This window comes from Heterodontus francisci, chromosome 19 (assembly GCF_036365525.1).
Source record: "Heterodontus francisci isolate sHetFra1 chromosome 19, sHetFra1.hap1, whole genome shotgun sequence".
NCBI lineage: Eukaryota > Metazoa > Chordata > Chondrichthyes > Heterodontiformes > Heterodontidae > Heterodontus > Heterodontus francisci.
Genome location: NC_090389.1, coordinates 73522502 through 73549191, shown reverse-complemented (window position 1 = coordinate 73549191; position 26690 = coordinate 73522502). Strand labels below are relative to the sequence as shown.

Genomic DNA, 26690 nt, shown 5'->3' with positions numbered 1-26690 from the left:
AACTTGCCCAATTACTGAGAGATACAAACTAACACAGGATGAGGTATACCTCAACAAGTTGACATAGATGAGAGAACAATTGAGAGCATAATACAGATTTTAAGTCAATACTAGGAAACAAAATTATCAAAATTAATTTTGATAGGCTCGGTTTCAAAATGTCTTCTATGTAGTAGTATGTATACTGAGAATCACAGTGAACAGACTAGCATACAACATGTAATGTGTGACTCTTTGCCAATGTACAATTAGCTTTGAAAGATGATCTACCCTTGCTCTAGGAAATGATTTGTAGTAACCGCCACAATAATATGACTGATGTTCTCTTGCTATATCTTTCACAGGGAACAACAGACATAGTCCAACCATGAAGACAGCATTCAATACTTCAACTGGTGTCAACACTTCTTCCAAAGAACAAGACTCTCAACATGGGTTAGAACGGAAAAAGATCACGCCAGTCAATGCTCAGAAACCAGATCCCACTCCAGACTTGAAGCTCACCATTGGCAATCATTCAGATGAAAATAAACTGTATTCTCGACTGTGTTCCACACGGGATAGGGACTGTCTCTCCAATAAAACTTCAACTCAGTGGAATGATCTGAAACGGACTTTGGGATTTGCTTGGGAAATGCATGTTTATGGGGCAGGAATACTGTTTGTTATCCTCATGTTGATGTCTCTTATTAATTTGATAGGCTCTCCTATTTTGTACATTCCAGACCTTGGCTATCTCATGGCAGCTAATGCCCTACTATTTACATTGGCTCTTTTAAGAGCTGTGTATCTGTTCTTTGATCCCTATGGCAGCAAATCCAATCTTTCTGCAGTTGGTAGTTTGGTGTTGTATAACATCACATTTCCCCTTCTCATCACCACCTTTGGCATTCTTACACTGCTGTTGCTGAAGATGGGGAAGCTTCAAATGCTATCCTTAAAATTCCAGAACCCAGCTTTCTTGGCAGTGATTGCAGTTATCCATTTTGTTGTGCTGTTAAGTGGAGATCTTCTTTATTTCCTCCTGAATCCTGCTGTGAACATAGTCCTCCATATTTTCTCAGTTTCATGGGCGTCATTTCTGATCTTTGCATTTTTTCTCACCTATCGGAAACTCAAGAGTCGCTCTGAAGCCACAATCGGGCAAATCCGGAAACCTACAATCCGTAACGAAGAATCCCTTGATCTCCATAATCAGGAGAGGGCACTGAAGCGGCTTTTGATCTCCACAAGGGTGATGGCGATCTGTGGTGTCTTTGGGTTACTTTGCTGTGCTCTACAAGTCTATGCTACTTTATGGATTTATGGAATATTGGGAGAGAAGGGACAGTTCTATTGGTCTTGGTGGTTCCTCCAGTTTTGGTATCGTAGTTTCGAGATTGCAATATCCTTTGCCATGGGTTTTGTGACCTCATATGCATTCTGTCAGCAGCGAGGCCGTCCTGATCTCATCTGTTGGAGCAAGATTGTTCAATATTTCCACCACTACAGGAAGAATGAGGTGCCAGAATACCCTAACAACTGCTATGATTGGTCTTCTGGAACTCAGGACAGGATAACCAACAATGATATCTGCAAGAACCTTATACGAAACCAGCCTGAGAGCATGCCTCTTAAAACATTGAATGAAGCTAATGAACCAAAACCTAACAGAAGTTACTGCAATAATGACGGATCAGTGATCTCTCTGGATCACAGGCCCAAAATACCGGTTCTGGGACCCAAATCTCACAATTTAATGATGGGCCGTTCATTTACAAGCATCTGCATTGAGAAGGAGTCAGTGCTGTCTCTCAATGTCTTTGATTTGCGTCCACCTTCGCCTATCAATCTTAGCAGAAGTATTGACGAAGCTCTTTTCAAAGAGCACATCGTTAGAGACAGCTTGTTTCACAATTCCAGTCTTCGATGTCCCAGCTTATTCATGGAAGACTCTTCCTCCTCTTTGACAGCACACAAAGCATTTGATCAGGGTAAAGTTACGATGGCGTCATCAGATTTCAAGCGTCGGAACAGTGACCCAGACTATTTGTACAGCATAAACAAATGCAACTCACTGAACAATGTCCAAGCTGATACGACGAAACAGTCCATCCAGGATCTTGAGTGCACTCAAGCATCCAGTAGATTGCATAGGTCAGCTTCGAGCAGTTCCTTGGATAGTGCTTCCAGGACATCCTTTGGAATTCATTGGTACTCATGGACTCGTAACCATTCCTCTGGCGAGAGTGTGCCCTCTGTTGATCCAGCTAGTGAGTCTCTTCTCCCACAAAACAAGAGTTTAGACAATTCTGAAATAAAATTGAAGTTGGAAGACCCGGATGTTGAGGCACAAAAGAGTTTTATAGAAATAAGAGTGATTGATGATGTCAGTCTTTCTAGTGATACCATTGAACTCTAATCCTTGAATATAAGTCCGATTTCTTTAAGAATATTGGGGGAAAATACCAGATCTTTTTGAAGATAAAGTGTCTTGCATTATTGATCATAAAAGGCTCATGATTACTTTATTACTGATTAAAAGGAGAGCTACAAGTCATGCAGAGAGCAGGGCAGCAATACTTCATCCTCATCCTATGAAACTTGGTCAATACTTCACTGTGTGATTGTGAGACTGAATGTTTACATCTTGATACTTTTTTTTAGCGTATTGACTTTCAAAACTCACTTGCTCTCCCTTTCAAACCAAACAAAAGTGACTTTTATAGCTTAACAAATGGACCTGAGAGTAATGCCAACCTTAAAATCTCCCACCTATGGTGAGAAGAGATTAACCAAATATCTGTTATTAGGAGATTGTTCTTGATAATGAATAGATTCATTCCTGTTGCAAAAGAAATACTGTTTTCTCTGTTTAAAAATTCCATCACATGCTGTTATTGTGAAGGAACATGTTGTGTAATCATTTAGCACTTTATTGGTCTATCTCAGAGAGATACCTACCAGATTTCCTGAAGACCACAGCACAAGTCTTGGAAAACATCAAGTTTCCATTCTATTGACCATCAGTCACCTAAACTTTTGAATATGCTTATTATGAAACACATCATCAACTCTTTCCAGGAAGAAAATGTTTCAGCAGCAAAAAGTCATCTGTGTGATAAAATAGAATCATAGAATGATACAATAGAAAAGAAGGCCATTTGGCTCACCATTCCTGTGCCAGATGAGGCCACAGGCATGAGAGAGGGGGAGAGAGAGAGAGAGAGAGGGGCAAAAGCAAAGGAAGACTTACACTGAAATAGTGCCTTTTACGACCTCAGGATATCCCAATGCCCTTCACAGCCAATGAAGTAGCTTTGAATTGTAATCACTGTTGTATGAAATGTAGGCAGATGGAGAAAAATGGGGCAGAGAGACAGAGAGGCAAAGAGAGATACAGAGGCAGAGAAAGAGAGAGAAATTATGACCGTTTACAGAACTGCAACCAGTGTCCACTGCACTTTCGACTTTTCTTGTTCTGCTGAATTTCATGTTGGGCGGAAAAAGCTATAGAGCTTCACTGCACAGTTAATCAAACCTATTCTTCAAAGGGCTCACCAGCAGTGATGGGTTTTGCAGTGGAGTGTTTACTTAGCTCTCTTGTTTGTAACAATGGTCAGTGTGCTTCTGAAATGAAATCGCCAGGTCTGTCTTCACAGATGATGTTGAGATGGTAGAGCTTGGAAATACTAATCATTGTGTTTCACTCAGTCGAGGGAAGCCTTTTGATTTCCCCTTCCATCATCATTTTTGAACATTATATAGATGTGGGATTACTTCATACTGAAAATAGTGTCATAGTGTCCCCCTCACTAACCCCCCCCCACCCCCACAAATCTTTGCCTTCAAAAACATGTCAATACCAAAACATTTTTCAATCCATGGCTCTTCAGTGATGACAAGCTCCCCACTGACTATTCATAGCCACCTTTTACGACATGACTTTTGAACGAAGGACCTTTTGGCCAAGTTATAACCTGTACAGGAGACTGAGAAAGAGCATGATGGAAATTTACCAGAAGAGAACAATGTTTTGCATAAAACCAACAGAAGCAAAACAATATGAATAATTATACCTAACATTGTTATTTCTCAAATTGCCTCCAAAGTGAATTGAACCATATTGGATCATGTAGTTTGGGCTGAGATGGAGTATGTAGTAATGGATTCTATTCATATTTTTTGAACCTTTCTACTTCGTGATTCATTTGGTTTCAATATTAAGCAAAAAGTGATACAATTCTAAAAGTGGGTGCGGGAGCAGAGGGGCCTGGAGAAGTATGTGCACAAATCGTTGAAGGTGGCAGGGCAGGTTGAGAAAGTGGTTAACAAGGCATACAGGATCCTGGGCTTTATAAATAGAGGTATAGAGCACAAAAGCAAGGAAGTTATGATAAACCTGTATAAAACACTGATTTGGCCTCAGCTGGGGGATTGTGTCCAAATCTGGGCACCACACTTCAGGAAGGATGTGAAGACATTAGAGAAGGTGCAGAAAAGATTTACAAGAATGGTTCCAAGGATGAGGCACTTCAGTTACGTGGATAGATTGGAGAACATTCTCCTTAGAGAAGAGAAGTTGGAGAGGAGATTTGATAGAGGTGTTCAAAATCATGAGGGGTTGGACAGAATAGATGGGAAGAAACTGTTCTCATTGGCGGAAGGGTTGAGAACCAGGGGACAATGATTTAAGGTGAATGGGGAAAAAACCAAAGGCAACATGAGGAGCACGTTTTTTACGCAGCATGTGGTTAGGATCTGGAATGCACTATCTGAGACTATGGTGGAGGCAGATTCAATCATGGCTTTCAAAAGCGAATTGGATAATTATCTAAAGAGAAACAAAATGCAAGGCTATGGGGTAAAGGCAGGAAAGTAGGACTAGCTGAGTTGCTCTTGCAGAGAGCCAGCATGGACACAAAGGGCCGAATGGCCTCCTTCTGTGCTGTAATCATTCTAATCATTCTATGATTCTAAGAAAAGGTGGTAGATAAGAAAATAAGAAGAAAATCAGCACAGTCACATGACTAGATTGCAGGATTGGCGCTCTTAGAAATACTTATCTGTTTGGCTTGTTCAGCATCAGGAAAATGTCCTGCTACAGCTTGTTCCAGTTACTTATGTCCCTGCATTTGTGATGTCAATCATCTTAATTAGCTCCAGCACAGGAAACACCACTTTGCAGATTTGCTGTCTATCATTCCTTTACAACAAACTGTCCAGTTTAAAGACTGAGGTTCCATCCAATTTCCTTTAAACATTGCTGCATTAGTTGAGTGTTAATGTGTACAAAATCGTAATTTAGTCTTGCAATTTGAAAAAAATACATAATATAGTTGCATTGCCATAGAAACTATGAGCACATTGGACAGAGGCAGCCATTTCAAATCCAAGTTCCTGTGGTTTAATGTTATTCACTGAGACATAGGTAATCAGAGGATGTCTGCAGGAGCTGATAGCTGTGGGAGCTGAGAAATAAATGCCGTACTCAACAGATTCATGCAAAGGAAATTGAAGACTTTTCTCCAGCCTACATTTGGAACTGAATTTGGACATAAGATTTAAGGGGAGAAAATCAACAACATTTCAAAGCATTTTCAGCAATCCGTGACTTGATTTCAAATACATTTTGTTTAGTTTTAAACTAGAGTGGTATTTGTGAGAAACGCAATCACTGGGATAATCCCTAGTCGCACTATTTCCAAACAGCAATATTCAACTTGCAGCTACAGCCTTAACAAAAACAATTGCTGCTTTGCATTTGCCTGTCTAGAAGTATAGCATTTATTGGATGAGATCAGATGGCTGCACCTTTTGCATCCACCAGTGACAACACAATCGACAGCTTATTAGAGTAATAACTTCTTTTCTAGAGATTCCCTGGCACAGACCCATGGAAATGCATCGTTTGCACAGAACATAAACTTGTTTGCACTCATTTTAACTAATAGTCCACACCATTGCTGGATGAGTTGTTTGCTAGGGCCTGACCGTATTCTGTACAACTGCAGTGAATATGGGACCTATCTTCTTGCCAATATCCGCAACTGGTATGGGAAATGCATAATGATATCAGCAGCAGGAATTTCAGGAAGCTTGTTGCATTTGTTCAATGCTGTCTGTAGTGGAAGAGGGACAATATGTCATTATATATTCAGGAAGAGGTAATGACCTGTGCGTATAGAGGAGTGTGCATTTGTATGTGCAGTTGTCTGGGGAATATGCTGAGAATGTATGTGAATTTATAGAGAATAAAGACAGAAAATGCTGTAAACACTCAGCAGGTCAGACAGCATTTGTGGAGAAAGAAACAGTATTCAGGTTTTCAGCATCTGCAGTGTTTTGCTTTTGAATTAATAGTGAGATGTGTGAGACAGAGTGTGTTTGTATGTGTGACTGTATGGGGTTGTGTTATATAGGAGGTATGTATACTTGAGTGGAGGGATGACGAGAATGTGTATGTACATGTCTTATATTTGAGGAATGGTTATGGTGCAGGAAAGTGACGTGTATACAAGAGGAAGAGGTAGTAGCTTTCAATATCTTCTTGAAACTACTGGGCATCTTTGTCCAGGCATGCCTAGTGACTGCTGGAACCCCAACAATATGATGTGATGTTCAAATGTTGTGAGGTTTAAAAATGCACCTAACAAGCCCTTTGAATTAGACTGGTTAGTGCTATTGTTTGTGAACATTTCCTCTCAGTGTATTCTCATGGGCATCTTTACAACTGACATGCGGAGGTCATTAAGACTAAATACTCTATCTCAATAAGGTACTTCAGTGTTTTGATGGTTAATCTGGCAAGCATTTGCTAAAGCCACTGAGGTCTATTTAAGATACTCCTTAAAGATAGATTAGAAAAATATTTTAAGGACAGGAAATAAATAATGTGATTGTCTGATAGCATAAGTTTTTATTAAGATTATTTTCATTAAGGGGCCTGCCCTTTTCCTGTTCCATAAGATGAATTGAAAGGAAGGCATATATTGTATTTTAATTCTTCCCATTGCAGTACTTTGGCCAAAGTGACCAAGTTGACCTTAATATTTTTAAATCTCATATTCCAGTATAACCAAGGTTTGTGGCTTCTAGTTGCATAAAATATTACAGCTGAATTAATTATACTGTATCTCTATATAGTTTTTCTTTATCTTTGAACTTTGTGCTCAGCAGATTTGACTGATAGTCTCTAACAATGACTCCCCGTTTGGTACTAACCCGAGTACCACAAATGGCTGTCAATCTGTTGCTCATTGATACACTGCAAATGGTCCCCACTCTGGAACTGAGAGGCACACTACGCATGGCTGCCAGTCTAGACAGTGGAGACAATTGTAGTGTCTTTAAAACAAGTTCCAGACTCATGTTCTGTACAAGTCTGACAACTTGGGCTCCTGAAGCTCTATAAAAGAGGGACAATTGGCCTGGAGATGTCTAAAGTGCTTAGATAGATTAGCACAAATGATGTATATTATGATGCATTGCTGATGGTATTTATGTATGAGACACCTCATACAGCCAAAGCACAGCAGTAATTGTCTAAATTCCCTTGTAGTTATTCTATAAGTTGCTTTTGATGTTATTTCATAGCAAATTTATACTTTTACTTTTTTACGTTTTGTTCATATAATAAATCAAATTTTGTTTTTGCTTGTGCTTCAGTCTCCTTCTCCTGACTGCTTTTCCTATATGGTGCAACTGCAGGTTATAATCCATGGAATAGGGTGCACCTACCACGCACTGAAAGATGAGTTGGTTGCAAGCCTATTCCATTTCCTTACATTTTAAGACAAAATATAAGTGAAATCTCAATCTATGATGGACCGGAACAATGATATGTGCCTCCTGTCAGTATTTGCACTAACTTCTATACAAAATTGTAATAATATATGTATCCCTGCATGAATGCAGGTAGATTAAAGCCATTTAAAAAAGCCAGTAGCATTTTGGGTTTTACGACTGGATAAAGTGTTGCGGTTTCCATACTTGCCTAGAAACTCAGAATTTGTGAGTTAAATTTTCACTATGGCAAGTTGTGAAATTGAATTCAATAATTCTGAAAGAAAAAATGACCATGAAAGCTGCCACGTTGTCATAAAAACAAAAAAGTAGTGTGGTGGAGCAAGGAGGAGCATTTCTGCTATTTCTTGCTCCATGGCAACTTTAGCTAACTAGAAAAAAATTTAACTTTGTGTCGGCGGTCTCCAGCGGTCCCTTTTAAGGACTGTTAGTTAGGCTGCAGATGTTAGTTAGGCCGCAGATGTTAGTTAGGCCGCAGAAGGAACCAGAACAGCGGCTAATCCAACAAAAATCTATTGACCTCAGTCTAAGAAGTTTTAATTGGCCCAACATCCACAGCCTTTTTGGGGAGAGAGTTCCAGTTTTCTATTACCCTTGTGTGAAGAAGTGCTTCCTCATTTCACTTCTCAATGGCCTGGTTCTGATTTTAAGATTATGCCCCCTTGTTCTAGATTCCTCCACCAGAGGAAATAGTTTTTCTTTAAACTACCCTATCAATTTTTTAGAATTATTTTAAACACCTTGATTAGATCGCCATTCATGCTTCTATACTCAAGGAGTGCAAGCCAGGTTTATGAAATCTGTCCTCATAATTTAACTCGCAGAATCATTTTGGTGAATTTGCACTGCACTTCCTACAATATAAATATATCCTTCCTTTTTTTATTCGATCATGGGATGTGGGCATCGCTGGCAAGGCCAGCATTTATTACCCATCCCTAATTGCCCTTGAGAAGGTGGTGGTGAGCTGCCTTCTCAATGAGATGTGTTGCTCAGGGCTGAACACTAGATTCCAGGTGGAGTCTGACTAAGGCTCCCTACAACTGAAGCATAACTTCCTCCCCTTTGCATTCCAGTCTCCTTGAATGTTCAAACCAGAAGGCTGCAAATTGCGCAGTAGAAAGCTGAGATAAAGTTCTTGAAGCTGAGACCAAGGATGAAGTGGTTAGAGTAGGGAAGGGAAGGGGACGGGAGGTAAAGTGATGAGTCACAGGGAAGCCAGGACTATTCTTGCAGACGGAATGGAGGTATTCAGAAACTAGCCCACCTTGTCTGTTGGATCTCCACAACATAGGGGAGACTGCACCATGAACAGATGATTTGGTATAATAACTTGAAGTGTCAGGTGATCCATTTGGGGAGGTCAAACCAGGCAAAAAAATACACAATAAATAGGAGTATACTGAGAGGTGCAGAGGAAATGTGGGACCTTGGAGCGTATGTCCACAGATTCCTGAAGGTAGCAGGACAAGTCAATAAGGTCGTCAAGAAGACGTATGGAATATTTTCCTTTATTAGCCAAGGCATAGAATATAAGAGTAGGGAGGTTATGCTGGAACTATATAAAACATGAGTTAGATTACAACTTGAGTACTGTGTGCCGTTCTGGTCACCTCATTACAGAAAGGATGTAATTGCACTAGAGAAGGTACAGAGGAAATTTACAAGGATGTTTGAAGTGATTTATGACTTTAACCCCTTATAGGGACTAAACCAAATCAGGAGTACATCCCTAAAAATCTCCCTTAATTAAGTTCAAACCAGAAAAATTCTCATAGACACTTATTTGGGTCCAAGGAATTGAACTAGTTTTCCCTCAAAGAAAGAAAACTAACAGAGAATATTACCATCTTTCGGATAACCTATTTTTGAAAATAATTATGGCTAAGTCATAAATATCCCAGATATTATAAGGGTCTGGAAATTCTCTTCAATATCTATCTCTCCACTTAAAGAGATACAGAGAGGGGGTTCTTGAAGTTGTATACAGAATACTACGAGACGATTTATTAACTTTTATCTATCTATTAAGGAATTTAACATGCAATACACTTTTAAGTGGATAGGTATATCACAATATCAACTACTACTAACAGATGTAACACATAATCTTATTTCTAACATAGAATCCAAAAGTTTAGCCTTGCTAATGTTACAGCAAAATATCTTAGAATATCTACCAAAATTTAAAGCAAACTTTTACCTTAAATTCCCCGAGTAAGCCACAGGGGAAGCGGTGGCGTAGTGGTATTGTCACTGGACTAGTAACCCAGAGACCCAGGGTATTGCTGTGGGGACAGGGTTCAAATCCCACCACAGCAGAAGGTGGAATTTGAATTCAATTAATAAATCTGGAATTAAAAAGCTAGTCTAATGATGGCCATGAAACCATTGTCGATTGTTGTAAAAATCCATCTGGTTCACTAATGTCCTTTATGGAAGGAAATCTGCTGTCCTTACCTGGTCTGGCCTACATGTGACTCCAGACCCACAGCAATGTGGTTGACTCTTACATGCCCTCTGTAATGGCCTAGCAAGCCACTCAGTTGTATCTAACCACTACGAAGTCAATAGCACTGTGGGTGTACCTATCCCACATGGACTGCGGTGGTTCAAGAAGGCAGCTCACCACCACCTGCTCCAGGGCAATTAGGGATGGGCAATAAATGCTGGCCTGGCCAGTGACGCTCACATCCCATGAATGAATTAAAAAAAAGGTGAGAAGTATTGTTAAGGAATTCAACACTTCTAATTTTTGCTTCAGAACCCCTCATGTTTATACTGTTTCTAAAGTATCATCTGACCTTATAGCATATAGGTGTTACCTTTCTTTATGTGTTTTTCCTGCTTTTAAGATCCATATTTGGTAGTATCATTAACTAACATCTCCACTTAATGTTTTACTGGAATTCCTCTGCACTTGAAGTTGTGAGCATTTATCTGGTCAAAATGTTTATAATTGTGTTTACTGGATCTCTTATTTCTGTAAGTACTATTCCATTTAGTGTTTTATTATCTATAAATGTGTTTTTATGGTACCTTGTTACAACCTTTTGAGTCAATCTTTCTACATCACCAACCAACACTATCAGTTAAGTTTATTGCTACCTCTGACTGATGTCAGACAGGATATTTCAATGTGTGTTTATTGTCCAAGTACCTGGCAACAGAAACGCTGAAATGGATTTCCCAACTTAAAAGGTGTTTCTGGTTCACATTCTATTGTAACAGGGACTTTGAGAGACCTTGAAATTTCTAACTCTCCCTTCTTAAAGGGGAATTTCAGTGAGTCTTGTAAACTGACCATTTATTCAATCTTTAATTGCCCCTAGTATAGGTAGGTGGCAGGGAAATATAGGGACAGGTGGGGATGTGGCAGGAATATGGAATTAGTGTAGGATTAGTATAAATGGGTGGTTGATGGTCGGCACAGACTCGGTGGGCCGAAGGGCCTGTTTCAGTGCTGTATCTCTAAACTAAACAAATTAATTCTAAAAGGTATAATATATTAACTATATCTAGATTCTACCTAATTAAGCCTACTATACCTATATTCCATCACATGTTGCCAGGCCTGGAAAATTGCAGGTATGAGGAAAGAATGGATAGGCTGGGGTTGTTCTCCTTTATACAGAGGAGGCTGAGGAGAGATTTGATTGAAATGCACAAAATTGTGAGGGGCCTGGATAGAGTGGATGGGAAGGGGCTATTTACTTTAGCAGAAAAGTCAGTGACCAGGGGGCATAGATTTAAAGTGATTGGTAGAAGGATTACAGGGGAGATGAGGAAAATTTTACTCACCCAGAGGGTGGTGGGGGTCTGGAACTCACTACCTGAAAGGGTGGTAGAGGCTGAAACCCTCATCTCATTTAAAAGGTGTCTGGATATGCACCTGAAGTGCTGTGACCTGCAGGGCTACGGACCAAATGCTGGAAAGTGGGATTAGGCTGGGTGGCTCTTTTGCTTTTGGCTGGCACAGACACGATGGGGCAAGTGGCCTCTTTCTGTGCCATAAACATTCTATGATTCTAACTTGAAGGATACACATGTGAATGTCTGTCATAAATGGAAGGAGCATTTGGGAACCAGAACAATAATGTGAGCAGGTAAATGGACTTGTGTTGCATTTACTGTGGTTACATGGGAAGGATATCTGGAAGTAGAAGTGGTAGAACGTTAAACAATGGTAGCATGGAGAGGCCAATTCCTCTGGAAAGCAGAGAGGGGAGGGAGGGAAAAATGTGCTTGGGGGTGGGATTGTGTCTTCGTCTTTGATGTTGTATACTGTTATGATGTAGCTCAATGTGACTTGAAGGAACAGTACCATCTTTTGCTGGGCACTCCACAACCCTCTGGTCTGAACACTAACTTTAGTAATGACATTAACCTTTCAGTTTTTTGATGAAGGATTCACATCTGGAACGTCATAACCTGTTTTTTCTCTTTACAAAGGCTGTCTATTCTTTTTCCGATCTGCAAATTTAAAAAATATATATTTTACTGTTTGATTCCTGCAATATATTGAGTTATCTGGTATCACCAGAGCAACTATTGGAGTGCTACCATTGTCCTTTGGGAAAAATGAGCAAGATATCCTGATCCTGACTGGTCTCCATGCACACTGTAGGAAAATGTAAATTAGCACAGATTGGCACTCAATTGTGAGCTTCCTACAGTTGAACAGCCTGAGCATATGACAACATCTTTCATTTATATAGCACCTTTAGTGTAGCAAAACATCCCAAGGCACATCAAAGGAGTATTATCAGACAAAAATTGACACTGAGTCAAAGAAGGAGACATTAGGATAGGTCACCAAACACTTGGTCAAAGATATAGGTTTTATGCAGCATCTTAAAGGAGGAGAGAGAGGTGGACAGATTTTAGGAAGGGAATTCTAGGTCTCAGCCTCACAAATGAAGAATGAATACTTAGATGCAGTACTGGAGCGTACCTACCTGAGCAAGAGTCAGATATTTCAGGAGAAGTAGGGAGAATGCTGGAAAAGCAAAAATAAAGTAAGCAGTTAATCATGGAAGAAATTTCTGGTCATGCTTGTTGCAGGGAAAAATCAGCTGTGTGTCTGCTGATGCATGCAATATTATGAGGCCTGCAAGTATTAATTTAACATTTTCATTGATAGCAACCTTACGTTTTAGCATCTGTGGTGAGGAGAGCACAGGTAGGCAAGAGACATCTGGTTTAGCAGCTAAGTACAGGGACTGGATAAATAAATATGAAAAGTGCCCCTTGATTATGAGGAATTCACACAGCTGGAGTCTTATCCCCTGAGGACACGACCACAGCCATAAAAAACATGAGAACTTCTTAAAAAAACAATTCCACTGAAGTTTAAGGTTATTCTTTTTGTTCTTTCGTATTTACTATTATGTCAGAAAATCAGGAGTAGATTTAGCAATGGCCCATGCTGTTTAACACAATACATTTACACAAGTGGAAAATTGGTAATCAATTACCACTCATACTCAACAGAAGGTGGTTTAATGCCATCCAAAGCTTAGATTGTTCTGATATTATTTGATAATGGAGCCTATTTAGGGGGGAAAATCATTGATTCCTTTGTTCCCTCGCATGCTGTTTTTTGATCTTTTCTTTCTCTTTGCACATTGTCTCTAATCTTTGTCAATTGTCCTCTCCATTGTTTGTCCTTTATTTCCTCAGTGGTTAGAGGGTCCTGATAGAGGTCTTTGAAATTATGAATGGGTTGTGGAGGATAGATGTGGAGAGAATCTTTCCACTTGTGGGAGAATCCATAACTAGGGGCCATAAGTGCAAGATAGTTACTAATAAATCCAATAGGGAACTAAGGAGAAATGTCTTTACTCAGAGAATGGCTAGAGTGTGGAACAATGTACCACAGGAAGTGGGTGAGGCAAATAATTTTCAAGATATTAAGGGGGACAGATAGGGTAGATAGAGAGAAACTATTTCTGCTGGTTGAGAAGCCTAGGACAAAGGGTGCATGGTTTAAAATCAGAGCCAGACCTTTCAGAAATGAAATAGCAAAATACTGCAGATACTGGAAATCTGAAATAAACACAGAAAATGCTGGAGATACTCAACAGGTCTGGCAGCATCTGTGAAGGGTCATTGACCTGAAACGTTAACTCTGTTTCTCTCTCCACAGATGCTGCCAGAACTGCAGAGTACTTCCACCATTTTCTGTTTTTATTTCAGGCGTGAAATTAGGAAACACCTTTACACACAAAGGATGGTAGAAGTTTGGAACTCCCTTCCACAAACAGCAACTGATACTAGATCAATTGTTAATTTTAAATCTGAAATTGATAGAGTTTTGTTAGCCAAAGGTATTAATGGATATGGGACAAAGGCGGGTATATCGAGTTATGTCACAGATCAGCCATGACCTCATTGGATGATGGAACAGGCTTAAGGGGCTAAATGGCCTACACCTGTTTAAAAATAAGGGTTGCCCATTTAAGACGGAGATGAGCCAAGTGGCCTCTTTCTGTGCCATAAACTTTCTATGATTCTATGAGGATATTTTTTTTTCTCTCAGAGGGTCGTGAGTCTTTGGAACTCTCTTCCTCAAAAGACGGTAGAAGCAGTCTTTGAATATTTTTAAGGCAGAGGTAGATAGATTCTTGACAAGCAAGGGGGTGAAAGGTTATCGGGGGTAGACGGGAATGTGGAGTTGAGGTTACAGTCAGCTCAGCCATGATCTTATTGAATGGCAGAGCAGGCTCAAGGGACTGAGTGGCCTACTCCTGCTCCTCATTAGTATGTTCGTATGAGAGAAAAGGGAATAGAAAGATCTGCTGAAAGGCTGAGATATAAACACAGAACATTTACACACAGAGGAGACCATTCAGCCCATCGTTCTGTGCCAACTGAAAAAGATCTATCCAGCCGAATACCATTTTCCAGCTCTTAGTCTGTAGCCCTGTAGGTTACAGCACTTCAAGTGCATTTCCAAGTATTTTTAAAAATTTGTTGAGGGTTTCTGCCTCTACCTCCCTATTATGTAGTGAGTTCCAGATCCCACCACGCTCTGGGTGAAAAAATTTCCCCTCAGCTCCCTTCTAATCTTTCTGCCAATTACATTAAATTTATACCCCCTGGTTATTAACCTCTGTGCTAGAGGAAGTAAGTCCTTCCTATCCACTCTATCTGGGCCCCTCATAATTTTGTACACCTCAATCAAATTCCCTTCAGCCTTCTCTGTTCCAAAGAAAACAACCACAGTATCCAATCGTTCCTCATAGTTAAAATTCTCCATTCTTGGCAACAGTCTCATAGATCTCCTCTGTACCCACTCTAATGCAATCATATCTTTCCTGTAATGCAGTGACCAGAACTGTACATAGCACTGTAGCTGTGGCCTAACTAGTTTTTATACAGTTTCTAGCATAACCTCCCTGCTTTTATATTCTATGCCTCAGCCAATAAAGAAAAATATCCTGTATGCCTTCTCAACCTCCTTATCTACCTGTCCTGATACCTTCAGGGATCTGTGAACATTTACTCTAAGGTCCCTCTGTTCCTCTACAGTTCCCTGCCATTTATTGTGTATTCCTTTGCCTTGTTTGCCCTCCCCAAATGTATAGCTTCATACTTCTCCGGATTATTCTCCATTTGACATGCTTGGGATGAAATTGATGAATTGGGAGGAGACTCATGTGGAATATAAACACCAGCATATACTAGTTGGGCTGAATGGCCTGTTTCTGTGCTGCATGTAAAGTAATTCTACATGAAGTTGTTTTTTCTCTGTATGTGCTCTCTCTAGACATATCTGATCTGTCTGCTGTTTTGTCTTTATTTTTGCTGTTATCTCTCTTTATTTTCTCAAATCTTCTTTCTTTGTTTGTGTATTTGCTCTATTTATTGTGTCAATCTCTCTGTGGCTGCCTATGTTTGCTTTCTAGCTCCATGTGGATTTTCTGTTCTCTTCCCTCTCGGTCTATATTTCTAATTATTCTGTTAATTCTACATATTTTTAAAATCTACTTTCTGTTTCTTTATTTCCTGCTCTACTTTCTGCTCTTCCTCTCTAATTTCCATTTGGCTTTCAGCTTCATTCCCACTTTGCAGTATATTTCTTCTCTATATTATGTTCTGTGCCATGCTATCTTTATTTCCCAATCTGTACTCTGCCCTCCCTCTGTCTGTTCTGTCCTTTGCTTTGTACAATTTCTGCTTTGTTCTCTTCCACTGCTCTTATTTGCTACTCTGTTGTCCCATTCTTCTTTCTGGCATTTTTTTCCAGCACACTGTCTGCCCTTTTTCTGCTTTCTCCACCCCCGCCTCCCCCTGCCCCCACCCCCCCAACTTTATCTGTTCATTTTTCCCCTGCTCTGTCTCTCAGTTCTCTTTTCCTGTTCTTTCTCTATTCTCTTTCTGTACACTTTTTCCTCTCTGCTTTGTTTTCTCGTCTCTTTCTCCTTACTTCTACGCTGGGTCTCTCTCTTTGACTCTGCTTTGTTGTGTCTCGGGCTGCCATTTACTCTCTGCACTTTTTTTCTACCCCTGTTTTCTGTTCCCTCCAAATATATCCTGTCCTGCTTTCTCTGGCTGCCTCGATTCATTGATATTTCAAGTGTCAATTTCACTGTCTCCAGAGCAGCGGTCAGTCACGTGGCACAACACAGGATGCTCGCGTGGCCGGACCCGGGGTCCAGTAAGTATCAAACTCCGAGAAACTTTCCCAAACTCTTCAAAAATGCACGCAAATCGATAGCCGGTGCTTGTAAAATTACTTGTGTGTGTGTGTTCATCACCATTGGATACAAGAACAGCAGATTTTATTTTCTAACTGTTGCAATAACTGGCGGTTGTTGAATTTCGATCTGTCTCTACATCTGGGGTGTGTTCAGTCTGCCACTGCCTGGTCTGGCTCAAAGCAATCACTCTTTAACTGTATTTAAACCAATGGCTGGAGTGGTGATGGGAGATATAACAGAAGAGGAAATTAAAGAAGCGAATGTGGGGTCGGTACCTGTTTTACATTAAGTGTATATTTTAACAATCCCACTCTCGGACAGGTAAAGTGAACAGGTGAAGAGAAGCTGATGTCATATATACTAGTGAGTTCGAGAGAGGTACTAGCATTGTGCAAGCAAATAAGGGAAGCCACAGTCTTTGTGGTACTTAGGTGAAGGCACCATTTCAGGCAGTACTCTGCCAGAAGTTTGCTATCATTAGTGAGTGTGGTTTCTAGGGTGGAAAAGTCACTTCTGTTCTTCCCGCACCCCACCCTCCACACAGATGTGTTTACCACATAAAAGGCTGGTTAACAAAATTGAGGCTCATAGAATAGGAGGGTCAGTGTCCAATTAGATTTTTAAAAATTGGCTTAAGGACAGAAAATGGCAAGTCGTAGAAAATGGTTGCTTTTCGGACTGGAGGATAGTGGACAGTGGTGTTCCCTGAGGGTCAGTGCTGGGACCACTTCTTTTTTTGCTATATATAAATTGCTTGGATCTTGGAATACAGAGTAGAATCTCAAAATTTGCTGACAACACCAAAGTTGGAGGTGAGACAAACGGTGAGGATGATATGAACCACCTGCAACAGGACATAGATAGGCTAGTAGAATGGGCAGAGATGTGGCAGATGGAATTTCATACTGACAAGTGTGAGGTGATGCATTTTGACAGAAGGAATAGGGAGAGGCAATCTATACTTAATGGCACAGTTCTAAACAGTGTGCAGGAACAGAGGGACCTGCAGATGCATATGCATCGATCTTTGAAGGTGGCGGGATGTATTGAGAGAGTGGTTAGAAAAGCATATGGGATCTTGGGTTTCATAATTAGAGGCATTGAGTACAAAAGTAGGGGCGTTATGCTGAACCTTTATAAAGCTCTTGTTAAGCCCCAACTGGAGTATTGCATCCAGTTCTGGTCACCACACTTCATGTAGGATGTGAGGGCCCTTGAGAGGGTTGAGAATGGTTCCAGGGATGGAGAATTTTAGTTATAAGGTTAGGTTGGAAAGCTGGATTTGTTCTCCTTAGAACAAAGGAAATTGAGGGGAGATGCACTGCAGCAATGCACCAAGTTTCCTTAGACTGCACCTTCCAAACTCGCAACATCTACCACCTAGAAAGACAAGGGCAGCAAATGCATGGGAACACCATCACCTGCAAGTTCCCCTCCAACCCACACACCATCATGACTTGGAATTATATCGCCATTCCTTCACTGTCGCTGGGTCAAAATCCTGGAACTCCCTAACAGCACTGTGGGTCTACGTACCCCACATGGACTGCAGCGGTTCAAGAAGGCAGCTCACCACCACCTTCTCAAGGGCAATTAGGGATGGGCAATAAATGCTGGACTAGCCAGCGATGCCCACATCCCATGACCGAATAAAAAAATTAATAGACATGTACAAGATTATGACAGGCTTAAATAAATTAGACAAGAAAAAACTTCCCATTAACACATGGTACAAGGACTAGGGGACACAGATTGAAAGTTTTGGGCAAAAGATGCAGGGGAAATATGAGGAAGCACTTTTTTACACAGCGGGTGGTAATAACCTGGAACTCGCTGCCCACAAGGGTGATGGAAACAGATGCAATGACTTCAAGAGGAAGTTGGATGGCTACCTGAGAGAAATAGACTTGCAGGGCTATGGCGATCGAGCCATAGTGGGAGTGACTGCACAGCTCCATGAAGAGCCGACATGGACTCAATGGGCTGAATGGCCTTCTTCTGTGCAGTAAATGATTCTATGACTGTTAAACCTCCAACATCTCCCAAGTCTGACTCATCTGATATGCTAAATCTGTTTCTCTCACCACAGATACTGCCAGTCCTGCTGAGTATTTCCAGCATTTTCTGTTTTTATTTCAGATTCCCAGGGATCAATTCTAAATTTGTACGTACCTTGCGATCCATCTATTCTGACAACAGTGTCTTTAATGCTCCAGCTAGTAGAAACCACATTCACTAATGATAGCAAACTTCTGGCAGAGCACTGCCTGAAATAGTGCCTTCACCTAAGTACCATAAAGACTGTGTCTTCCCTCATTTGTTTGCACAATGCTCGTGCCTCTCTTGAACTCACTACTATCCAAAATGGTCAGCTTCTGAAACACAATGCTCACCCTGTTTATTTGGGTGCCACCTTTGACTGGTCACGAACCTACAAAAACCATCTACTGAAAACTGTTGAGAAAGTCAAATCTGAAATGACCTAATTTTCAACTTAATGGCTTTGCCCGGGGACCAAACACCTCCAGCTTTACAATAAAAACATGAAATGCTGGAAATACTCAGCAGGTCTGGCAGTATCTGTGGAGAGAGAAGCAGAGATAATGTTTCAGGTCAGTGACCCTTCATCACACCTCCACTTTATGTTCATCTGCTCTCACTTGCTGCTATTCGGTTACCAAATATTAGGCTCCGGTTTGGCTTATTCACTGCACCTTAACCTGCTGGTTATTCTACTTGATGACCTGTGTTTCTTGTGTCAGGTACATTGCGTTGGTGGTTACCAGTCCTCTGAAATGTAATGCAATGACAACATTTTTGTCATTCAGGTGCCGTAGCAAAACTGGTCGATAAATTTCAAGATGAAATCATGTTGCCAATTAACCCTGATTTTTTATATTGACCAATAATGCATCTCTCCTTGAGACATTCAGTGTGGTCAACATTTCCTGATTCCTGCCACCTTTTCTTACCAACTTGCTGATGTGAAAAATGGACAGCAGGTGTTCACCATATCATCTCCAACCCTACAGACTATCAACCAAGACAAAAGAGCTGAAAACAATTCCACTGAGAACCATAGAACAATTACGGCACAGAAGGAGGCCATTCAACCCATCGTGTCTGCACCGGCCAAAAAAACTAGCCGCCTAATCTAATCCCACCTTCCAGCACCTGGTCCATAGCCTTGCAGGTTACAGCACCTCAGGTACATGTCCAAGTACCTTTTAAAAGAATTGAGGGTTTCTGCCTCCACCACAGTTCCTAGCAGTGAATTCCAGGCCCCAACCACCCTCTGGGTGAAAAAGGTTTTCCTCATGTCCCTTCTAATCCTTCTACCAATCACCTTAAATCTGTATGCCCTGGCAACTGACCTCTCCACCAGGGGAAACAGGTCCTTCCTGTTCACTCTATCTAGGCCCCTCATAATTTTGTACATCTCAATTAAGGCACCCTTCAACCTCTTCAGTTCTAAGGAAAACAACCCTATCCTATCCATTCTTTCCTCATAGCTGCAACTTTCAAGCTCTGGCAACATTCTTGTAAATCTTCTCTGTACTCTCTCCAGAGCGATTACATCCTTCCTGTAATGTGGTGACCAGAACTGTATGCAATACTCCAGCTGTGGCCTAACCAGTCTTTTATACAGTTCCAGCATTACATCCCTGCTTTTGTATTCTATATCTCGGCCAATAAAGGAAAGCATTCCATATGCCTTCTTCACCACTCTATCTACCTGTCCTGCCACCTTCAGGGAACTGTGGACATGCACTCCAAGGTCTCTCACTTCTTCTATCCCTCTCAATATCCGCCCGTTTATTGTGTATTCCCTCGCTTTATTTGCCCTCCCCAAATGCATTACCTCACACTTCTCTGGATTGAATTCCATTTGCTACTTCCCCGCCCACTCAACCAAATCATTGATATCATTCTGGAGTCTGAGGCTATCCTCTTCACAATTAACTACACAGTCAATTTTTGTGTCAGCAGCAAATTTCCAAATCATGCCTCCCACATTTAAGTCCAAATCATTAATATATACCATTAACAGCAAACTTGATCCACTTTTTTGAAAATTAAACCAATGAGCTTGCCAAGGAATGCCAGCATGGAAAGTTTGGAAACATGATTGATGCAGAAATCATTTCTTCTTTGAAAGACTCTTAAAAAGAGGCCATAGCGATTGGAGATAAAGATGTGCTAGAACTGAAAGTTCCCAAAGTTAGAGAGGTAGATTCTGTACTGAGAGATTTGGGTCAATACATTGAGTCAAAAGATGGTGAAACATTTGATGAGTTTTATGTATTGGAAGGGAAAGTGCGGAAGTTTAACGACTTCTGATTCACCAAAAAAAAATCAGATTAAAAAAGCTCACGAGGCATGAGTATTTTAATTAAAGATTTTATACTGTTTTTTCCTTTTTAAGATGTTATGTGATGTTGCCATTTTGAAGATGTCACACTGTCTCCCCAATGCCTGTCCACCATCTACAAGGCACAAGTCAGGAGTGTGATGGAATACTCTCCACTTGCCTGGATGGGTGCAGCTCCAACAAAACTCAAGAAGCTCGACGCCATCCAGGACAAAGCAGCCTGCTTGATTGGCACCCCATCTAACACCCTCAACATTCACTCCCTCCAACACAAATGCATAGTGGCAGCAGTGTGTACCATCTACAAGATGCACTACAGCAACTCAGCAATCCTCCTTCAACAGCACCTCCCAAACCCGCGACCTGTACCACCTAGAAGGACAAGGGCAGCAGTTGCATGAGAACACCACCACCTGCAAGTTCTCCTCCAAGCCACGCACCATCCTGATTTGGAAGTTTATTACTGTTCCTTCACTGTCACTGGATCAAATTCCTGGAACTCTCTTCCTAAAAGCACTGCTGGTGTACCTATACCCCAAGAACTGCAGCGGTTCAAGAAGGCAGCTCACCACCACCTTCTCAATGGCAGTTAGAAATCGGCAATAAATGTTGGCCGAGCCAGTGACGCCCACATCCCACGAATGAATCCAAAAAATCTCTATTCACCCTTGTTGTAAGTTGCCATATGAAATTTAGGTATATAAATGTTGCCATGTATCAGACCAGCCTTGTTTTTTGTTGCTTCCCACTTCATAGAATGTGTGAGGTTGTCCTGAGCAGTGGCAGTTCAGGTTCCACTGTATATGTACAGTAGTTACTGGGGAATTTAGTCCTATTATAGACATAGTCAGTAAATAAATAGTGAGTGTCAGAACAACCAGTCTTGTAATAGTTACAATCAGTCCTGGGACAGTCATGTAATAGGGCAATCTAAGTATGTATTAAAGTAACTCATTACTAGAAATTGCTAATGGTAATTCTGATGTTATGATTCCCTTACTAAACTTATAGACCCAGGAACTTTGCAATGGCTGCTCTGTTGGTGGAAGAGTGGTGGAGCAGAATTCCTGTCTGCCCACAATCTTGGCCATGGACCCTGCCCCAATTATGGTTATCAGGCCATTTGCTTGAATCCTAGTAATATTCCTGATATTCAATCCATGACAAAAAGAAAAGTTTTATAGTGAAAAGTTGGAACTTCATAAACTTGCCAATAAAATCTGAGGTATGGATTCCGGATTTTGAATATTTCAACATTGGGTTTATTAAGACCAGCAGCTCTTTGGAAATAAAAAGTTAACTCAAGATCTATTTGAGGAGGACTATTATATGCATACAGCAAAATGTTTAACCAGCAAAATACTCCAACTACAGAAGAATAGTCAATGTAAAGGTAGGACTGGATATCCAGCGCCGAAGAACTTCAGCCAGTGATGAATAGTCACTGAATAGATTACTGATAGCATGGTCTGACCAGCACACCTTTTAGTCACAAGCAGTGATTTGAGGAAGTATATAAAATGGATCTGTTTTCCTTCCACAGAGAGGATGTCTTTGCCATGCACGCCTCTGACTGGAGGTGGAAGAATCAGTGTGACACGAAGAAATTGCACTGCAACACCATTATTACTTCCAAAAGTGAGTCAGGCTGCGATCCCACTCTGTGTCAATCAGGTAAGCATCATATCAACAACATTTTTGGAAGTCTAATAATGGGATATGGTGTCGCTAGCAAGACCAGCATTTATTGCCCACCCCTAATTGCCGTTGAGAAGGTGCTGGTGAGCTACCTTCTTGAACCGCTGCAGTCCATGTGGGGTAGGTACACCCACAGTGCTGTTAGGAAGGGAGTTCCAGGATTTTGACCCAGCGGCAGTGAAGGAACAGCGATATAGTTCCAAGTCAGGATGGTTTGTGGGTTGGAGGGGAACTTGCAGGTGGTGGTGTTCCCATACATCTGCTGCCCTTGCCCTTCTAGGCAGTAGAGTTCGCAGGTTTGGAAGGTGCTGTCTAAGGAGCCTTGGTGCATTGCTGCAGTGCATCTTGTAGATGGTACACAATGCTGCCACTGTGCGTCGGTGGTGGAGGGAGTGAATGTTTGTGGACGGGGTAGCAATCAAGCGGGCTGCTTTGTCCTGGATGGTGTCAAACTTTTTGAGTGTTGTTGGAACTGCATACATCCAGGCAAGTGGAGAGTGTTCCATCACAGTATTGTTGAAGAAGCCTTAGTGAGTTGCTGCAGTGCATTTTGTAGATGGTAAACACTGCAGCCATGGTGTGTTGATGGTAGACAGAGTTTAATAATCAAGTGGGCTGCTTTGTCCTGGATGGGTGTCGAGCTTCTTGACTGTTATTGGAGCTGCACCCATCCAGGCAAGTGGAAAGTATTGCATTACACTCTTGACTTATGCCTTGTTGATGGTGGAAAGGCTTTGGGGAGTCAGGAGGTGAGTTACTCACAGCAGAATACCCAACTTCTGACCTGTTCTTGTAGTCATAATATTTATGTGGCTCATCTAGTTAAGTTTCTGGTCAACGGTGACCCCCAGGATGTTGATAGTAGGGGCTCAGCTATGGTAAACCAAGGATTGAATGCCAAGGAGGGATAGTTAGATTCACCATTGTTGGACATTGCCTAGCACTTGTGTGTCATGAATTTTACTTGCCACATATTAGCCCAAGCCTAAATGTTGTCCCGGTCCTGCTGCATGCGGGCATGAACTGCTTCATTCTCTGAGGGGTTGCGGATGGTACTGAACACTGTGCAATCATTAGTGAAATCCCAACTTCTGACCTTATGATGGAGGGATGGTTGCTGATGAAGCAGCTGAGGATGGTTTTGCCTAGGACACTACCCTGAGGAACTCCTGTAGCAATGCCCTGAGGCTGAGATGATTGGTCTGTAATAACTCCAACCATCTTCCTTCATGCTAGGTATAGCGCCAACCTGTGGAGCATTTTCCCGATTCCCATCGACTTCAATAATATTGTCAATCATGAACAATGGATCATCCCCCAATAAAGTTAGGAGAGGGAATCACATGTTGTACATCTCCTAATTATATCTCCAATGTATCATGCGAAAATCAGGATGGTAGAAAGCAAATTATTTGGACCTTGGTCTTATTTGTCCAGCAATTCCTATGTTCCTAATGGAGAGACTTAGAAAAAATAATTGGCTAAGAATGCTGTGGTTGGGTAAATGTATGGATTGGCCATTAGAATTTAAGTTGGCACAAGGAATTGTTCTGCTATAAAAACAAAAAGTGCTGGAAAATACTCAGCAGGTCTGACAGCATCTGTGGAGAGGGAAGCAAAGTTAACGTTTCAGGTCAGTGACCCTTCATCAGAACAGAACTCGTTCTGTTATGGTTGGGCACATTTAAAAAATCTAATGTAATCAATGAAAAATAGCACCTCAAGAAGAGTCAATAGGTCTTACATCAAAGGAAAATATCTAATTTAAAAATGCGTTGGGTACTGAGAGTCCACCTCTGAATCCTGACTGGGGAGGAAATAGTCATCAACAAAGCATTTCAGAGGACAAATTGAGAGAAAAGGATGCTTCATTGCAGTGTTTTATCCAGAAGCATTATGTAGTAAAACAGGCTGTTTATTCTCGCTCAGAATCCTCAGATAAGTAAGTAATCCATTGTGGACATTGCAAAGAATCTTCATAATTAATGGCTACTCTGCCAGTAGGATACTATCTAAACCTATCTCACATACTTCTTTGTGAAGTTTAATTTGTAAATAAATACTTTAGTAAATTATAGGCTGTAAAAGTCTACTGAGGTAACTGAATGCTTAAGGAAAGTCTACATAGCCTCCCATATACAGTTAACTGAAATTGGGGTAACTCTCAGTTCAGATCCTGTAACATCTGCATCAACAACAACCGCAACTTATATTTATATAGCACCTGCAACATAATAAAACATTCCAAGGTGCTCCGCAATATAAACCAAAATATTGCACTGAGCCGCTTAAGGAGATATTAGGGCAGATGACGAAACACTTAAGGAGTGTCTGAAAGGAAGAAAGTGAGGTAGAGAGGTGGAAAGGTTTAGGGAGGGTATTTCAGAGCTTAGGCCACTAATCGTGGAGCTATTAAATCGGAGTTACTCAAATGGCCAGAATTAGAGAAGCACAGAAACTCGGAGGGTTGTGAGGCTGGAGGAGGTTACATAAGTGGGAAGGGCGAGGCCATGGAAGAATTTGAAAACAAGGGTGAGCATTTTAAAATTGAAGCATTGCTTAACCAAGAGCCAACGTAGATCAGCGAACACAGGGGTGATGGGTGAATGTGATTTGAGATGAGCTAGGACACAGGCAGCAGAGTTTTGGATAACCTCAAGTTTACAGAGAGTAGAATGTGGGAGGCCGGCCAGGTGGAGTGTATTAGAATAGTCAAGTCCAGATATAACAAAGGCATGGATGAGGATTTCAGCAGCAGATGAGCTGAAGCAGGGACAGAGTCAGGCAATATTATGGAGCTGTAAATAGATGATATTAGTGATCACGTGAATATGTAGTTGGAAGCTCATCTCAGAGTCAAATGTGACACCAAAGTTAACAGTTTTGTTCAACCTCAGACAGTTGCCAGGGAGAGGGATGAGTTGGTGGAAAGGGAGCAGAATTTATGACGGGGACCGAAGACAATGGCTTCAGCCTTCTCAATATTTAATTGAAGGTTATTTCTGCTCATCCATTACTGGTCAGGTGTGTAAAGCATGCAACATTAGACCATAAGGGAAAAATCCTGGAAAGGAATTAGGATGAATCCATTAGTTACGACCCGGTGAGGAAGGTGTCCAGGGGTTCCCTCTCAGCCTTCACCTGATCATACCATAACTTTTTAAATTAATTTTAAACACACCATGTTTTTAGCTCCCCCTTGGTGAATCCTTGTTCATCCCTTCCCAATTATAAGGCAAAGAAACCAGCACAAACATGTTTTCTTAGGTTTAAAGAATAAACGTTGAAATTTATTAAACTTGCACTTAAACTCTAATTCAGTTGACGCCTATGGATACACGACATGCCCACGCTAGCATGCATACATGATACACACATGCAAATAGAGACAGAAAAGAGCAGAAGGAAAATAAAGTGGAAAAAGTTGAGGCAATATCTGAAGAGTTTTTGTTACACTTCTTCAAGCTCACTGTAGAGTCCTTGATTGTAGGTAGATCTTGCTTTTCGTTGGGGCCCAGTATTCTTTTTAAATCTTATTTGCTGTGAGAGACTTTTTTTTCCTTGGGGTTCATGTGTCTTCAGTGGATTCAAAGGCTTGTGAGAAAGAGATGGGAGCAGACAGGACAGATCTTCTCAGTCCAGGAGCAAACAGTCTTTCTGAGTTCAAACTCTCTGCGGCCAGTTCAAAAGAAAACCCTGGAGCAGTCAGTTAGTCATGTCACCAACTGGTCTAACCAGTCCTGGCCCTTGTGGATTGTATCCTCCTTAACAGGCCCTGGAATGTGCTTCCTCACCTTTAATGTCTGTTAGTATGTAAATGTTCTTTTCCAGCCACAGCTGATCTGTTTAACAAGTCATTTCCTCGCTCCAACAAGAGTTAAAAATCAATGTTCGTGACAAAATTGATGTGCCTCATTCTTGGCAGGTTGGGGCCGAGCATGACACCATTGAAAGGAAATGTAGTATTTTAAAAACCCAAATCACAATAAATATCTTTATTTAAATATTATGAACAGTTGAAAGAATTGATTCAGACCAATCAGGATACTAGATTGTTGACTTATAGATAATGCATGATCATGTGTCAGTATAAGGAGAATATTTGTGAGCCTGTGTGTTTCGGTATTAGG

The 26690-nt window shown here is 41.1% G+C and overlaps 2 protein-coding genes across 5 annotated transcripts in view; both read left to right on the top strand.

The window, feature by feature from the left end:
- The window catches only part of LOC137380193 (uncharacterized), a 96388-nt gene extending 88859 nt beyond the window's left edge, over positions 1–7529 (top strand). For all 4 annotated transcript variants that reach the window (XM_068051968.1, XM_068051969.1, XM_068051971.1 and 1 more), the window contains exon 4: positions 345–7529. In XM_068051968.1, the coding sequence (XP_067908069.1) occupies positions 345–2401 (2057 nt within the window). In that variant the 3' untranslated portion in view covers positions 2402–7529. The remainder of the gene's footprint in view (positions 1–344) is intronic.
- An 8497-nt stretch (positions 7530–16026) lies between these two features.
- LOC137380192 (uncharacterized) overlaps positions 16027–26690 on the top strand; it is a 29803-nt gene continuing 19139 nt past the window's right edge. The window contains exons 1-2 of the mRNA XM_068051967.1: positions 16027–16447; positions 22406–22536. Coding sequence (XP_067908068.1) covers positions 16420–16447; positions 22406–22536 — 159 coding nt within the window. The 5' untranslated portion in view covers positions 16027–16419. The remainder of the gene's footprint in view (positions 16448–22405; positions 22537–26690) is intronic.